The 18,244-nt window shown below is 45.3% G+C and overlaps 1 protein-coding gene across 4 annotated transcripts in view; it reads right to left on the bottom strand.

Annotated features, from left to right (window-relative positions):
- Nucleotides 1-18,244, bottom strand: part of MDGA1 (MAM domain containing glycosylphosphatidylinositol anchor 1) — a 128,906-nt gene that overhangs the window by 68,402 nt on the left and 42,260 nt on the right. For all 4 annotated transcript variants that reach the window (XM_048935583.1, XM_048935581.1, XM_048935582.1 and 1 more), the window contains exons 3-8: nt 16,383-16,557; nt 11,807-12,003; nt 9,354-9,486; nt 4,574-4,843; nt 3,867-4,196; nt 739-1,032 (exon numbers count right to left, since the gene is read on the bottom strand). In XM_048935583.1, the coding sequence (XP_048791540.1) occupies nt 739-1,032; nt 3,867-4,196; nt 4,574-4,843; nt 9,354-9,486; nt 11,807-12,003; nt 16,383-16,557 (1,399 nt within the window). The remainder of the gene's footprint in view (nt 1-738; nt 1,033-3,866; nt 4,197-4,573; nt 4,844-9,353; nt 9,487-11,806; nt 12,004-16,382; nt 16,558-18,244) is intronic.

Consider the following 18,244-nt stretch of genomic DNA (forward strand, 5'->3'; position numbering starts at 1 on the left):
ACACTTTTGTTACTGCTGTACTCCCAACAGCTTGCACCTGTCAGCAGTATGCCTGCTTGGCTTCAGCCAGGTTATCTGCTCCAGTCCTGCTTCTCCTTGGAGAGTGAGCCAGGGAGGAGTGAGGCAGCACTCACCTTAATGCACAGATATACTCGTCAAAGCAAGGCTGGGAACACCGCCCATCACTGAAATCACTCAATACACCACATGCTAACAGTCAGTTTTCTGTTGCTCACACGATCTGCATGGAAACTATTTGGAATTATGCAGTCCATGTGAGGGTCTGCCTAGTGCTGCTTTCCAGGCAAAATGGTTCAGGCTGGGGAAACTAAGATGCAGAAAGGGTTATGAGGTACAAATGGCATAACTGACATTCGTTTGCTATCTTCCGAACAATTCTGACTTCACAACCTTTTTAATATGCCCTGAATGCACATTTTGCAAAGCAGCTGTTTTGCAATAGTCAACTGATAGGGAAATGGAAGAATATTGTGTACAAACACAGACAACACCCTTCTCTTCCACTTGCAACACACTACCCATATAGTATTCTATCCTTGTCTTTGCAGCCAGGCCAATTAAATACAAACTGTTCAAAGGTCTTCAGATAAAAGAGACATGTAATTTCAGCCCAGTAAGAAACGCCAGCCCTGCCTGAAAGCAGTACTCGGTATGACAGAGATGCTTTGCACTCACACAGGCATTCAGACCGGTATTCCTCTTACATGTTATACTCACACTGCACGTTGAGCTGCACCAGGGCTTCCCGTGGTCTGATGTTAAAGCCATTGTACCTGGCTGTCTGGCACTTATAGGTCCCGCTCATTTCTCGGCTGACGCTCTCCAGGTGCAGCTTCCCATCATACGTCTCCACCGCCATTGTCCCTGAAGGCATGGGGGTTTCCTTATCTACTCGGGACCAGATGATGGGTGGCTTAGGCTTCCCTCGAACCTCACACTGCAGCTCAGCCCTGGAGCCCTCCCGGACGGTGATGGTAGACTGACCCTTGGGGACACTGATGGTTGGCGGCACTAAAAGGGAGATAAAAAGGGACTGGTTTTACGCTTGATTTCCAATAAGCAAGAAACATTCCCAAGATGCTTGTGCCTGCGTCACTCCAGCAACCCTGAACTCAACTTGACGCTGATAGTATTACTGCAACCCATACAAGAACACACTGCCCATGTAAACCATCCTACAGAGTCTGGAGCTGCATGGTACCAAGGAAGTTCCCAGATTCTCCAAAAATTTACCCCAGTGTCAATGACAACTGCCAGCTCTCCTGGAACATTTTGCCAGCTCCCACCTCTTACTGCAAAAGCCTCTTTCATCCATTTCTCTATTTCTGGTCAGTAAATTTCCTAAATCGAACTGCAAACTTTTGACCAAGAAATAGAAGATGTCTCTGCAAAGGCATCTAGTCCTCTTAACAGAGGTCAGACAGAAACAGAGATTTATAGGATTAGTGCTTAGTAAACCTCCAGCCTTGTCAGACACCCAGGACTTCTGTTTGCTGCTAAACCACAGTAAGGAGCCATCTCTGTTAAGTGCCTTTGTTTACTCTGCACTGAGATTCACAGTGTGCTGGACACCTCTGGCTCACTCCAGAGAGAGGGGTCTCAGCAAATGTCACTCCTGTGCATCACAAGCTCACCCAGCAGAACTGCTGCCTAGCTGGAGCTAATGGCACTAAAACGCTCAAGAAAAAAACAGCTCTCAGACAGCAAACAAAACTGCTGACAAACAGCTCAAAAGAAGTCCAAGCTGAAGGGAGGAGAGATTTTGGGGAAAGCTTGTTGTTCACATCCCCACATTCACCAAAGGCCCAGGAAGGGAAAGCTCATGCTAAAACCCACGTAATGTTGACATTTAATTTGTATTAGGCTTCTGAGTTAACTGTTCAACTGAAGTAAATATAGAATCATAGAATCATTTGAGTTGGAAGGGCAGCAGTTGTTTTCTGAAAGCTCCTCTTTCAGCCCTTCCAGATGACAATGGTGACACTTGGATTGACACTTCCATAACTATGTAATTCATTTCCATTTAAAGCAAAGTTTAGGACAGTTGTAACAAGCTAGCCTGACCAGTATTAGCTCAATTCAGTTCCAGCAAGGAAGAGTGTGCTAAACTAATTGCACACATTACAGCCTACAGCTGCTTTAAAGAAGATTTAGGATGACTCCAGCCCCATCTCCCTCAGCAGCGATCTCCCAATGCAACAAGGAGGCTGCATTTTCAATTTACAAGTCTTCCATGGGCTGGGGAAACCTCATCACACCCTGTCCTGTGCAGCGCGATGGACGACAACACTCTCAGCGCCAACAGTGCCAGCAGCCACTCACTTACCTGCTAGAAGTAATTTTCTCCATGGGGAAAAGCTGAAAATTGCATTTGGAGATTTTTTTTTTAATTAAAGCTGTCTCCTCAGAGCCACTCCGTGGAAGCAGCCACCTTGGCGAGCTCAGGTCTTTCTTGTTGGAACTGCCACTGCTGCTCTTCTGCACGGATCCTGCACTCAGGAAAACCCACCAAGATTTTATGCAGGAACCATGTGTTGGATGTGGTTTGGTTGCTGCTGGTGGGCTCATGCTACCTGAGGGCTGTTCCAGCAAGGACAATGGCGTTCACTCCCTCAGTCACAAAAGGGGCTTTGCTGGACCAAGCTGCTGAAGTGAGGCTTCAGAATGGCCAGGATGACCTTCTCTACCAGCAACCCGTGTGAGTGTATGCCTCTCACTCTCCACCAGCACAGAGCAGCTGCTGCAGACACCTCCCTTGGGAACCTGGGCCAACCCCTGTGCCAGCAGAGCTGCCCAGCTCCTTGGTGGGATCATCCAGGGTCTCTCAGCTCTTTGCTGCCTCCCCCCTTTTGTACCCTTAAACGCAAGTGCACTTTGGCATTTACTGCTCTTGGACAAAAAGAATTACTCACAGTGGCAGTGACCCCCACTCAAGACCTACAGGACAAAGGGGCTGCTAGCAGAGTGGAAGCACCAGCCACAGTGTCTTTCAGGTCCATGGCAAGGTAGGGATTCAGTCTTCAGGCTGCTGGTGAATGTGAGTTAAGTCTCACTGGGAGCAAACTGGTCCCAGCATTTCTGCTGAGACAGATTCCTGAATCAGCAGAAGCAGTACAACACTGCTTTCTGCAAGGGTGCTGAAGCAATAAGGGTCCAGAAATGGCATTGGGACCAGCCCAAATAATGGGTTCAGCACAACCAGAGACTGAAAATAAACTTCTTATGAAGCTTCAAGACAAGCTCTATGAGCAGCTGACTGCCCTTGCCAGATTACTTGTATTGTGCCATACTCTCAAGGTCCTGGAAAGACAGCAAGATGACATCGATATGTTGAAGGGTAGAGCTGGATCCACCAGCTTTTCCAGAAGCAAAGATGCAGCTCTGAGACTCTGAATTTTAGTCCCCAGGGAGACTCTCAAGCTCGCCTATATCTTAGGGTTGTCCTCACCAACCCATGGGGTGAGGTTTTGACCCTGGTTTTAAAGGTGAAGGGCATTTGTGACACATGGAGTCCTGCAGAGAGTACCCAACACAGATTGAAATTGCAATCTAGTAAACATTACATTAAATCTTTCCACAGAATTTGCTATAACAGATGATACCAATCTTCTGATCATAGCTTTGAAAATTTCCTCATAAGCTATGCCAAAGAAAGCAATGAACAGCTTTATTTTTTCTTTTACTCCCTTCTAAGCAAAAGGACTTCTGAAATTTGGTGAAATATCATTTCCTCTATCTTCCTGCACAATCTGGTGCCTTCTTTGTATAGTCTTACTCTAAAACTGTGGGATGGAGGTGGAGGATGTGATGTCCAGAAGGTCCCCAGATGTCACAGAAAGGCTCACCTGTCTCTGAGGAGATGTTCACCTCCACACTGAGGTCAGGAATGGGTGCTCCCTGGAAGGTGGCCACACACAGGTAGGTGCCGTAGTCACTGAATCTCAGGTCGATAATCTCCAAGCTGCAGGTCACAGGTGGGAGCTCAGGGTCATTCCTGGTGATGAGTAACCGGTCTGAGAACCTGGCTGGTTTCCCATTCTTGTACCAGGAGTAGACAACTTTCTCCTGGGGGACAGCATCCACGTGGCATGAGAGTTTCAAGTCCTGCCCTAACTGGATGGTCTCACTCTCTTTGATCACATCAGGGGTGATTTGGAACGTGGCATTCTTCATGGCTGGGATGAACACAAATGCAAAACCATTTAGGGTCAGCAAAGAGCCTCACGTGGCACAAGACAACAGCCCTTCACTCCTTTGGAGGGCAGCAACTCTGTGCAATATACATGTCCCAAGACCTTCTCTAGCTAAGCTCCCACAAGAGATCCCCAAGGCCTCACACCTGTAAGACTAGGATCCCTGTCTAGCCCAGGATAGCGATGCAGCCTAGGATGAGGCTGAAAGTAGCCAAAGCACAGCTCTTGATCTGGGAGCACAGAAGCTTGCACAACAGCTTCTCCAGAGTACTGATTTCTGCTAAGCATCCCTTAGTTGTACAAGAACACTCAGGGGGAATGCAAATCTAACTCCTCCTCTGAGAAAAAGAGCAACTTACACCGCACCAGTAGGTTCACTGTCTTCTTTGCTGGGTTCCCCACATTGTTTATGGCTGTGCAGTTGTAGTATCCTGAGTCCTCCACGCGGATCCTCCAGATGGTGAGGTTGCCTCCTTGCACGAGGCTGTTGGGAGGCAGCAGGCCGGGAGAATGAGACCAAAGCACCTCAGGCTGTGGGTCACCGCCTGTCAGAGAGCACTGCATAGTGATGTTGTCACCAGGGTTGACCACCAATGTTTCATTGACTGACAGTTTCAGAGCAGGTGGGGCTGGAAGAGGACAAAGAGGGACACTTCTAAGCTTGAAAAGGACCTGTCCGCTCACCTGTCAACAGCTTCGTTCTTTCTAGGGTTTCTTCTTGAAGTTAGCTGGTTTGAGAAAGGAGAGCTGCAGGGACTCAGTAATGCTTTTTACCTGTAATGAATTAACGTTAACACACCTTTTTGAGTTAAAGCATCCTTCTTTTCTAAGGTTAGAAAACTGCAAGCAGGGCCTGCAGGCAACCCAGACCAGAAGCCATACTTAAAACACCCCACAGCCATTTCTCAGAAAAGGGATACAGCTAGGTACAGTATTTTAAGATTGTTCACTGCAAGTTCTCTAGGCTTAGGACTCAGTTCAGGAGAAAAGCCTGACAAACTCTCCTTGCACAGATAGGAAAAATAATAAGACATAATTTGGCAATGGAAAATCCATGGTCTGGAAAACCAGACCGTGAATAGCAACCCTCACCCATCACATAGGTATCAAATAGATTTCCCTGTTGGCCTGCAGACTGTAAACCAAGTCCTGGGATGCTCTTTCATGCACAGCTGAACAATTGGGAATTATTCAAAATGTCTAGGCAACTTATCCTTTGAACAACCTACTATATGGTTTTGGCTTATTTTATTCCTGCACTCTTCTCACTACACCTCTCTCCCCAGACTGATCCCAAACTCCTCCCCTTGTATTTTCAGTTTCATTGCATCCTCCCTTTGCATTCTCTGCCTCATCCCAAGACAAGCTTTTTAAAGCCCTTGTCAGCATCACTGCTGGCTCCATCCAGACAGAGCTGAGAAAGTAGCAGTCCGCAGCACAAAGGCTGGGAGTACGTTTTAAGTAACTGCCATAATAATGCAAAATAAGACATTGTTCCATATTCATGAAGCTTGATTTAACAGCATCATTATTTCAGCCTCCCTCTCCCTGGACCCTGTGTTAATGAGCTGTGCTGGGTTGGTGTTGGATCTCTGAATTACAGCTCATACAAACAAGGCAAGGAGGAGTGCTCCCTTCTCAGCACCTGCACCATAATTTAGCACTGCAACTACTGCTATGCTGGAATACTGCGTTAGCACACTAAATGCAATGCCCTCTCCCTGGCCATGGTATGTGCTTTTTGCAACCAGATGTGGACAGCTATGCTTAAGGATGAGGGCTACTCCTCTGCTTCCTGCACTTCTGGCCATTCTGAAGCCTGTGGTTGGAGCCCTTGAATTTTGAGAGGCCACAGCCTGCACTCAGGATCTATGATTGCTTCCAGCATTCCAGGAGAGAAACCCATGCCCAAAGGCTCATTAAGTGACAAAGCAAGGATTTGTCCTCTCTGGGCTCCAGATGACCTCATGAAACTTGGTGAAACCCAGCAAACAAAATACCTCAACAGACTGTGGCCTAGGCAGGACACTTTTCTGTGGCGAGAAGGAATACAACTGATACGATATAGCTGTTCCTGCTCCCTGACACTGAACAAGTCTCAGTCAAGAACGCAGACAAGCTGCTAGATGCAGCATCTTGCCTGGGGGCATCCTTGCATCTGCATCCGAGCTAGAGAAAGGTTGAAACCTGCTTACACCCAGAAAGAATACGTCAGTTAGTATGAACCAGAACTCCTGCAGCCTTTGGCTAAGATTTTAGGATCCTGTGTTGCTTGATGTGCAGATAGGATGAACACTCACCTTGCAAAGCTGTAACATGTTCTGGGCAAGGAAGCATGGAAAAGAAGTGATGCATTGGGCAAGCACTGCCTTGGGGCAGGTTGCATGTAAGATTGAAAGCAGAAAAGCTGCAAAGCTGCCACCCACACAGCTTGATGCAGAGAGCCTCCATAGTCCCAAAATGGAGCCCTGGCTATGGCAGTCTGCATGGGATCCCACTCCCACTCCTATCAATAGACAGGGGTTAACAAGCTGCAGACATTGTTATGCATGAGATGAATCTCATTTATTTGTAACCTGTGGCAATTCCTTTTGTTCTTGGCTCAGAAAACCTGCTGGCAGAGTCTGCAGAGAAGCAAGGGGACCATTAAAAACAAAGAGTCGCTTTCAATTCCCTTTGAAGTCCAATTTGCTGCAGTAAAACTGCAGGAGAATTAACCAGCTGGGCTGCTTAATTTTGCAGAAATCAAGGAAAGAGAAAACACCAGCCCTGCCCTGCCAGAGCAGGCAATGACAGCCTGGTGCTGAGCTGGCGCCACGGTTCTTCTGGATTCAACCTGCTGCTCCAGAGCCACAGGACAGCAGCAAGGGAAAGCCTCCTTCCTGCTGAGGCTGAAGACTTGAGAGCTCTCTGCCTGCTGTGAGGGCCAAGCCTCTGACACTGGCCTGGGGAGAAGCACATCTCCATGCTGGACACTGTGGCCTGCCTAAAGGCAACTGCCCAGAGAGCCCAAGTGAACTATCTGAGGAGCAAACAGACTGAGAAGAGCAGGTTCTCTTGTTCCACTAGTTCCTCTCAAAGTCAATTGCAGTTGGGTCTATAAATGTTTAAGAAATTGATTTCCATGCACCTCTGCACCCTTTGGACCCTTCTCAGTTGCAAGGCATCCTGAGGGAAGGAGGCTATGGAGTTTGCTGCTGCATGAACACAAGAGGAAAAGAGATCTATGCAAAACAAGGAGAGAACTACAATTTCTTTTTACAGTATTTTCTCACCTGTGCACAAACACTACCAACATTGTAAGTAAGCCAGATAATATTTAATGATAAATATTCTCATGCTATTTAATACAAACCCTACCTTTAGTGCAACACCAGCTTCATTTTCATGTGTAGCTTTTGAAAACAATTTAATGGGAATACATTATCCATAGTCTTTGAGCATGTGGTGTCAGGCTCTTTTATAACCACATGTAAGCATGCATTTACAGCTAAAGCACAAGAAAAAGATCACTAGATGCATAAGATATACGAACCAAGTTCAGAGTTTTGATAAGTACCTAATAAGCTGGTGTTTAACAGGACAAGAGGTAACAGCTCTAAGGTATGCCAGGAGTGGTCCAGGTTGGATATTAGTAGAATTTTATTCTCTTAAAGATGGTGATGCAGTGGCACAGCTGCCCAGGGAGGTGGTGCGGTCACCACCTCTGGAGGTGTTCAAGAGCCATGTGGATGTAGCACTGAGGGACATGGTCAGTGGGCACGGCAGGGGTCGGTCAATGGCTGGACTAGATGATCTGAGAGATCTTTTCCTTACCTTAATGATTCTATGAATTCAGATCTATGCTGGCTTCTGATCTGGCAACAACTTGAAAATACATTTTCCTATTCACTCAATAAAAGGGCTGAGCTGAAATGAAGGGCTGGACTGGCAGAGGAGAGGGAGCATGAAGAGAAATGTGATTTTTTTTTTTTTTAAACTTTACAGAAGTAAAGCCACAGTAGGAAATAGCAGATGGCAGAGATCCCTTTCCTTACTATGAGCAAAAGGCTTTTAAAGAGAATATTCCTGCATTCTCTGCAGTTTCATTCTGAGACAAGCTCAGGAAGTGACATGAGTTGCCTGAGAAGATCTCACAGAGATCTTACCATCAGGGGAATATTTTTACTCCAACATGAGTTATAGTTGACTTTTTTTCTTTCTAAATAAAATGAAGCAACTGTCGTTCAGCACCCTGGGCTCAGTCAGATCAATAAACATAATTTATACTGTATCAACAATATCCCATCAACAGTTGTCAGCATCAAAAGGTGTTGTTTCTACGGCACAAAGATGACACCAGGGATACAAACTACTTTGTGCTACATAAGAGAGAGGTGAATAATTCAAACACCTACATTGCCTTCCTTTCTGATCATGAAATACCCCAGAGCTGGAAGCAATTTTCTGACATTTACGTATTATTTGATAATATTCAAGACAAGTGGGGACTCTGTAATGGTGTGGGTTGCTTTTTTTTTTCCCCTCTTGTTCAACGGACTGGTTACAGTCAGGTCTTTGCAACGCATCTGGTATATGATTTCAGCTGTTGCATGCATGTCAAGCGAGGGGTACCAAATTGATTCTGTTTGCAACTGGAGGTGCACTCAGACCCTGCCTGCATGGATATCAGTGCATGTGTGTGCAGTTCTAGAATTTATTTATTGGGAAGGCACCAGAGATATTTGCCTTCCAAAAACATCTGTACTCATGGGAACCTTGGGCTGGGAGTGCTCTAAGTGCAGCACTGCAAAGCAGCACACAGTCACACATAGATTAATTATTTGTAAGGACTTCTGCAGCAGCTGCCTTGCTCCAGACTGTATGAAATTTATTTTTAAAATCACTTAGAATTATAAATAAATAAAACAGCGTCTGGATTAAAAACTCCGTTGTGCCTCAACACCTACGTATAGTCTGCTTTAATGATCACACAGCAGGCCTAGTCATGGCACTGGCTGCAAGAAATTAAAGCATCCCTGACCACAGAGTTCCTGCCTTAAGGATTTACAACGTCAGCCACGCGTGTGAAATGGAGGTGATTTTCTAAAAGCTGTAGGCCTGGAGAGGCCATGGCTGCTCTGCAGGCTGCTGCATTACCTGTGGTGTTTGTGAGCTGGAAGGTGATCGATTTGTCAGGGATGCTGCAGACATTGCGGACAGACACCTGGCATGTGTAGCTGGCGTAATCCTGGGGCCGCAGGTTCTTCAGCTTCAGGACTTTGGTTTCACCCTGGGAGTCAGGAAGAAAGGAGGAGAAAGATGTATATGTACGAAGTATAGCTCATCACTGCAAGTCAATCACTGGGCCCAGAGCTTACAAATAATAACCATTCAAACCTCAGGAAGCTGTGCAGACTCCAAACCCTCCTAGCTATACACATAGGAGACACAAAGCATTTGCAGGGACTGCTCTGAGTTGCTCAGAACGCCCAGCAAATGTCACAAAACCTGGAAGCGGTGCCAAATGAGTCTAGGTTTAATTTCTTGTCAGCTTTTGTCACAGTCATCTCACGGAAAGAAAAAAAGCCTTAAATGTCCAAGGACAGCCCCTGAGCTCACACTGAGATGTCAGTGGGAGCCTAAATAAAGTGAGGGGAGTCTCAGCATTGCAAAAACAAAGTAAACCAGGGCTGATGCTGACTTAAATATGGCATGATCAATAGTTAAGCCACACACACACACACAAAAAATTGCAGTCCAGAAAAAAAAAAAAAAAAGGGTAATTTAGAGAAATACTCAAATATTCCCTCCCCTCAACTCTTTTGATCTCTTTTCTCCAGATTCTAATCTCATTTACACTGGCATAAATCCAGAGTGTCTGCACTGAGTTTGATAGCCTTTTCTCATGCTATGGCAACAAACAAGCACAAGAATCACTTGCTGACACTCTATCATGTTATAAAAGCAGAATAAAGTTGTTAAATTAACAATAGATGTGTTCCGTAAATTTTTATTTATGGAATGCAGAAAGCTCAGAGATGCATCCTGTGGTTTGCACACCCTGCAACTCATATGTCTTCTCACGACAGCTTGTCGCTGCTGTGCTCCTTGTGCTTGTCTAAATCTCTTTTGGAGAAACCATTCCGTAATTGCCTGTAAATGTGAGAAGGTGTCAGCATGACAAATCCTCTTGAGGCAACCTCAAGGGACTGGACGATGAGCTCAGGCATGCTAATATGCATAGAACAAGGATTTGAACTGAGTAAATTAGGAAGATAAATACCTAGGAGACCAATAACCCTACGGAAGTCCTGTCCCCTAAGATTTGTTGCTATGCTGCGCAAATGATGGCATTTACACCGGGCATGTCAGCTAGTGACTTATACAGTCATATGTATCCAGTTTATTGATTAGTAAATGCATATAAACCTTCAGTGTAAATAAGTTTTTAAAAGCTTAGACAGCAAAATCTTTCTGTCCTTTCTAGTGCAAAGGGCTACCTGAACCTGGCTCTGATAGCAGTTCATCTGGCTTGTCTCAGACAATTCTACGAGCTCTGTGAAGAGTGCTTTGTTAAGCACAATTTATTTGAGCTCCAGGAAGGTTTTACTCTCCACACGTGCTTCACCTAATTTCAACTCTTCTCAACCCAAAGGCTCATCAGGGTAAGAACACTGCCTGACTGGAGCTGCAGGGTTTGGGGTCATTTACATGTTAACCTGGCACTACAGTGAACTTCCACCAAATGCCTTATTTATCTGGAGAGAACATCTCAAGTACTAGGACATCCTCTTCCTAAGCAATGTATCCTGTTAACCATAAAGAGCTTAACGAAAGCTGGATGTGCCCAGAGTGGCTTCCTCTGAGGCCAGGGATGTCCTGGTTGGATGCCACAGAGCACCACACAAGACAAAGCGCTCTTCAGGACCAAAACAGCACTGACCTACAGCATTTCTACAGTCTGCTTGGGAACCCAAAGCACTGTGCTCTCCCCTAATCTGCCTGTGTGTTTCCATTTGGCTGCCTATTTCCACAACTTGCAGAAATAGCGTGTTTCAATAAAATATGAACATGACTGCATTAACTAAAAGGGTGCCTACAGCATGCTCAAAAATCAAACTCAGTCACAATGTGCTTAGGGCCCAGCTTTGGGAGTGCCTGAGAGCAGAACTGGATGTGGGATGAAATGGGTGCCCTTAGGAACTGCCCACCTAGCCCTCCCTTCTTACCCATCCTAGTCATCCTCCATAAGTTCTAGTGCTGACTGACATCTTAAGTACATTCAGAACTACTGAGTCATCAGCAACATAAAACTTATTAGGGAAAATCGGTCCTGCACTCAAGGACAGTACCAAATGGGGAAGAAACACCAAGCCAAGGATACTAGGCTGTCATGTTCCCTCTTGCTCTCCTGCTTCTCTTTCTCCCTGAGAACCTACAAACAGAAGAACACACTACCAGCCCTTTTGAAGCTGATGCTCCTTGCAGTGCCCACCACCATCTCCCCACCATTGTAACCCACACAGAGAGAGAAACATCATCCGGTACAGAAGGCACTACATCACACTAAGATGTCGATCACAAGCTCGTGGAGGTTTGCTTTTTTTCACCTGTGTATAGAGGGGTTCATAGATGTCCACACCATTGTCCTGACTGTGGGAAAGTGTTTCAGCTCCCCGTTTCCATATGAAGCGAGCTGGTGGGTTGGAGTTGACGGTGCAACGGAGGAAAACAGTCTTCTCCTGGTAGAAGCTGCCACGTACATCACTGATGGTCTGATGAACAGTGAGGACAGGTTCATCTAGATCTGGAAGGAAGGTAAGGAGGGCCACAGCAGTTGTTAGTGAAGCACTGTCTGCATGTACAGCCTGCAGAGCAGATGATACTCCAGGGGCTGTAGGGGAGAGGGGTAGCTCTCATACATTTAGCCAAGAACAACTGCTGAATTCAGAACTGATCTGAAGGCAGGTAATACTAACAGCATCTAAAGGGAACAGACAGGAGAAGCCAGAATTCTCCCGCTCACCACACAACATTCCAAGAATAGAAAGCATCCTCCAGTTCGCGGATTCTATGTGGCCTTCCAGTAAACCACCTGTTTGCCACACACCTGTCTGACCAATGGGCTGGTCGTCTGACCACCAATGACACCTCACACCTAAAATCACCATTATCAGCTTCAGCGAGAAGTTGGAAGGATCCCAGGAAACTCTACCACATCCTCATTTCCTCTGCTCCCTTCTGAAATCACAGGGCTAAGCCCATGGTTGATAAGTCAAGGGGTGAGGATAGAAACCAGGACAAGATCAATGTCCTTGTTACCAGCAAGTCTTGATAGAGTGCTGCTAGAACATGAGAGGCAAAACATAGTGATTGGTGTGTATAACTTCCCTCTTATGCCCAGTTTAAGTACTGCCTGAATTTTCTGCTTCACAATGTTTGTGCTGACTCTTCAGTAACATCTACTAACTGCATCTCTATCACTCCTAAACTGATCAGATTCTTTTCTCCCTTTACAGAAATTAGTCCTTCCAAATCTTCCTTCACCATAGCCACATCACACAACTGTTGTCATTGATTCAGTGGTTATCAATAACTTCACTTGCAAGGACACAAGCAATAGCCCTGGAGGGAGGGTACTCGGAGGGTACTTTCTGCTTCCATCCAGGTCACACCGCTGCCTACTGGTTGCCTTCCTGCTAAAAAGGAGATATTTACCTTGTTAGATTTTTTTTTTTCCTTCAGACATTGTCTGAACATCAAGGAGTCAAGGAAGCACAGAGAAAGGAAAAACCTCAGAGTTCTTTCCCCTTCCAGAACCACTATGATATTGAGTAGGATTAAATGTAAAAATCCCATTTGAAAAGCTGGGACAACTTTGCCCTCTAAAACTGAAATGTGCCCCATGACCTTAAGCATGTCTTCAAAGTAGTCTGTTGAGCTCAGTGAAGCACTTCTGTATTTTCAGAAGCTTTATGAACCCATCTTCAGCTGCAAAACTACTGAAGCACACATGAAGCCCTTCTGTTGCCAGCACTGTCTTCTGCACATAACAGCAGAGAGGAAGAGGACATGTGCCCATCACCTCCAGCTCTTGTGCGTCACCTAATTTTCAAGATACATTATTTTAGAGATTTGCAAGTTTGGAAGTCTGGCTCCCAGGAAGGAAGTGGGGGAGGAGAGATGAGTTTCTGCTAACAAGTCATCCAAATAATGTATGTTCTCTGCTGAATCACAAGTGTTAACTGTTGGATTTGCATATTTTTGTAAGATGTATACTTGTTGGCTTGCCCATAACATAGCTCAGAGAGATGAGTAGAGCTGTGGACAAGGCAGGAGAAAACAAAATCAAAACACACAAAAACCATCTAATACTGTAGAAAAACATACACAAGTGGAGATAAACAGCCTCTGTCCATAAAGTGCTTTCTCCATATGGCCATGACTAAGATTTACATCTCTTGGATCTGGACTTTGGGCATTGTCCTTCTTCTTCTGCATTCCTTAATCCCCCTTTGTTTGTTCACCCTTTAGATGAATAACTCAGTAGCTACCACCCCTCTGAGGCCCCATTTCTCTGCATGGCAAAACACTTCCCTTATCCATCAAAGAAGACACTCTCCATTCAAGTCTGCTGGTTCCCAGCTACTCCCCAAATAGAAAATATTACCTTCCTTTTTCTTACTAGACCTTTCCTCCTTCAAATCTTCCATCCTTCTTTAATAACAGTCAACTGTAAGCCTAGTCCTCCTGAGAAAAGCTGAAATAAGACCCACGACGATACACGTGTGCTTGATGTACGAGTAAAGCCACTGATGTCAGTGAGCCGCACAAATGATAAATTTGGCCCAAGGCAGCTCATGGAGAAGATCACATGGGATGTTTCGTGCGCAATATAAGCTTGTAAACATCTATTCTTTCTTTTTCTTTCCTTTCCCTCTCTTGCACATAAAAATACTCCACTCTGCAGCAGCCTCTATGCCAGCATCTGAACAACACTTTAAAGTCTCACTCAACACACACTCGGGGCAAAGGAATAACTTGCTACACAGGTTAGTGCTTCCAGTTTGATATCCTCTTGGTACCAACAGTGCTCTTCACACAACCTTTCTGTCTAATACTATGAGTGAAGAGTAGTACTGGCTGTCAAAAGACATCAAGGTCCAAATGAGAGTGATTACTTACCTCTAACTACAAATAGGGATGTGGGGAAAAAAGGGTTGTATTTTCAAATTCTGGTTCATTCAGATGAAGGTTGCCCGGGTGAGCGTTCAACAAAAACTGTGGCTGTTCCTATGTGTTCCCTTATATCTATTGCAAATACCAACAGAAAATAGATTCTCCTCCCCAAAAACCAAGTGAGCAGAATAGAGGTGCATTACCAAGTCCATCTTCAGAGTAGATGTTAGTATGAGAAAGCCCTTGGCCATCCCATTAGCCCCACAGTTCTACAGGTCAGAGCTGCATAAAGGACAACAGGATGCTACATCACTCTAGTTCCAGTCTGCATCTCAGAAGTAAAGGGAATTCCCATAGCCCACATCATGCAACAGTCCAATTCCTAGAGACAAAGACTCTGACAAGTTGCCATATTGAGTACTGAGAAAAGCCAGACTCTTTTAATATGGAGAGTTATTGAATGCAAGAGAGAAAATGGTTAGAGAAGCCAAGCAGAGCTTGGTGGGTGTCAGAACTTCTCCAACGAAGCTATGCAATGCCTATGAAGTAACGTTCATCCTATTCAAAGTGGCAAGAGGCTCAGATGAAGTGATCTGCCATACGTGTCCAATCTGCTAGTTTTATGACTTTTGCCCTTCTTTAAAAATGATTTAATAAAACATAGTAAAAAAAAAATTAAAAAACAGGTTTTGTTACTTACATGCTCTAACTGTATTGCATGTTTTACAAGTGGTTCAAGACAATTCCTCATCACTCAGTGTGGCCCAGACAAGCCAAAAGGCTGGACACTCATGCATATACTCCAGATCTGTGGGATGCTGCTCATGCTCTACTACTGCCCATACAGGGTAGGGAAAGGAAGGGAGGGAGATGAAAACCACTCCAAGCTAGATAACACGAATATGGATCATAAGGTAACCCAAGCATAAGGATTTTCACATACAGACATAATCTAAACAGAACATAGCACAGCGCTTGAACACACTAGCTCTCATTTCAAGACTGGATAGCGGTGGTAAAAGGATGCAACCAGGCAGTGTTTCCTGCAAGCAAAGTCTCTGCCCAGACTTCAAGCACATCCCGGGGTTTTTAAGCCTGAAGACTGCTCCGCTGACAACAGTTACATCAGCACAAAAGGCCACCTTGCTAGAAGGGCTTTATAATCATTTGCAACTTTTGCATCAGTCCATTGCTGGACCTTCTCAGATGATATGAGGAGTGGGATGTGGTGCTAATAGGATCGGAGGAATCTGGAACAGTGGATAGCCAAAAGCAATGAACAGAATCTTAATCCTTGAGGGCAAACCTCTTCAAAAGTTGCCTAGACCTTAAATCTCCAATTCCTCCTATCTGGGAAGTATAGGACAAGCCTAACCCTCTCTTCTAGCCACAATTGCCCAAGAATAAATATAAGAATGCCCAAGAATCAGCATGAGAACCTTCAAAGGTGGAGAGCTCCTAATAGCATTGCCAGAACACAAGATAGACAGGCATTGCAAACAGCCAGAGAAATACTAAGTCACTTCTGAAACCAAGGGATCCTCAGTAGTTTCCTTCACGTCTGTCCTTTCACAGCTCATCTTCTTCAGATGCATCCCAGAATCTTTTGCTCTGTTTCCACCGCACTGCAGTTTGAGATGTGGGGTTTCAGAAACACTCCAGACACCAGACATCTGAAGAAGTACTGATTTCAAGAACCAAGCCATCTTCAAAATGAAGATAAAGACTGCAGAAGCCATCTACAATGCTACGTCCCACACTAATGCTAGGACTTCTTGTAGTGGCAGACACCACAATACCTAGACAAGAGCATTGACCTGGACAGGCAGAGCCATCTTTTTCCCAGATGGATATCTGATCTCTAGAGAAAAACAGCACAATAGTCCCTTTGCCACTGAATTAGGTGCACACAGTCCTAGGGCAATGCAGCTCCCTACTAGCCCCGCAGCAAGACAGAGACACACAGTAGAACTGTGGGAAGATCTGGGTTGCCACTAAACGACTTACACTGCACATCTACTCGAATGGACTTGATGGCAGGGACCCCAACCCCATTTTCTGCTTTACAGTAATAGCGGCCCCCCTGCAGCCTTTGGATCTTCTCAATCCGAAGGGTCTCGTTAAGCACTGACGTCTCTTGGAATTTGTCCGATGCGCTGCCAGCTGTTTTGGTCCATCTCACCTGCACAAGAAAGAGAAACACAATCTACCAGCGACAGAAACCAGAGATCCCAGGGGACAGCAGAGCTCCCTTTTCTCCCCTCCCCAGCCATTTATAGAAATGGGCCTCAAAGCACCACCAGACTACCAAAGTTCAACTGCTGATCTCAGTATGTCTCTGCAGACTAGCTGCTAATTCTTAGCCATCACCAATTCTTATGTCCTAGCACCTGGGATAATCCTTCAGATCACAGACACACACAACACACTCATCACCCCTGATCTTGTCCTCTAACTTGCTTAGTTTAATATCACTGTATGAGCAGCACAGGACTTTCATCGTTAAGCCTCAGGATCCCACGTGGCTAGCAGGCCATGAAGCTATAGAAGACATCAGCTTACAGCTACAGAGCTTTTATTGCAGTCAGCACCCTTTCATCTTTCTCTGGACAGCAAGGTTATTTCTGCTGTTTGCTTTTCCAACAGTTGAAACTGCTGTCACTATGTGGCTCTCACCTCCTTCCCACAGGGGAACCCCACGTATGTTACTTTTATATGTCACCCTTCTGCAGTACACAAACTTTTACTTTGATTTTAAAACAAAGAAAAAGAAAAGAAACAAGAATCCCTTCAGATTTCAGGGTATCTTGGATTTCTGACCATATGTTACGTGTCTTAAAGTCCTGACTGATGGGGGCAACATAGTGACTCAGTATTTCACAATGAATGTTGGCAAGAGGACAACACTTCTAAAGACTGAAAGGTATTTTAAGGCTTGTAATGAGGTGTAGTCTAAGCAGCATTGGTACAAGCTTGCCCTCGTTTTCTACAGCCCAGATGATAGAAGGTAGAGACGGCTTACTTCAGCCCATTGACTGCTTATATCACAAACTACCCTTCTAAAGGCTGATGACACTGATGGCTCCCACACCTGCGCCATCTAGTCTCTGGGGCTGGGATCCAACAGGATCTGCCAACAGAAAGGAGACAGACATTCATTCAACTTTGGCAATGGATGGGAAGGACCAGATTCCTTGACCCCTGACCCCAGGCTTTGCCTAAAGCTCACTGCCACCTTCTGATTGATGCTGGCGCTCTAGAAACGACAGGCATGTTTAAATCACAGTCTCACAGCACCAGGCTGAGCAGACTTTGGAGCTAATGATCAAGGATTTATTTAGCCTTTGTAGGCTTATTATGAAATTGTCTGAGGGCATCAAGTTTCCTGTTTGCAAAAATACTTCAGCCAGCTCTTTAATCTTTTCAATTTCAATCTCATTTAAGTATTTTGGCCACATTTTCATACTTTAATGACTGCCTGATAAGAAGGAAAAGATTAAACAAAGGTTAGGAAAAGAGCTTAGCTGAGAAAGAAATCTATCTGTGAAGAGAGGGGGCAGAAATAGGACACATCCCATGTTTAATGCACAGGTGCCAGGCCTCCCTCATCATGCCTGGCTCTGCATTACAAGTGTCCCCTGGGTGTGTCCGGGCAATATCACACCTCAGTGTTGCCCACAAGCATGCTGTCTGCATCAGGCTCTGCTACAGAAATCTGTCTTCTCAGGTTCAAATCTCCACAACCAGCAACATGTTCAACATCCTTAGGTAGAGCCAGCCCCACCATCCTCCTCACTTCTGATGTACACAGCTATCACCCACCTAGCACTTTCACAAGTCTAAGCTGGTCATTCTTGCTGTCTTGGTTC

Source organism: Lagopus muta, chromosome 2 (assembly GCF_023343835.1).
Source record: "Lagopus muta isolate bLagMut1 chromosome 2, bLagMut1 primary, whole genome shotgun sequence".
Classification (NCBI taxonomy): Eukaryota; Metazoa; Chordata; class Aves; order Galliformes; family Phasianidae; genus Lagopus; species Lagopus muta.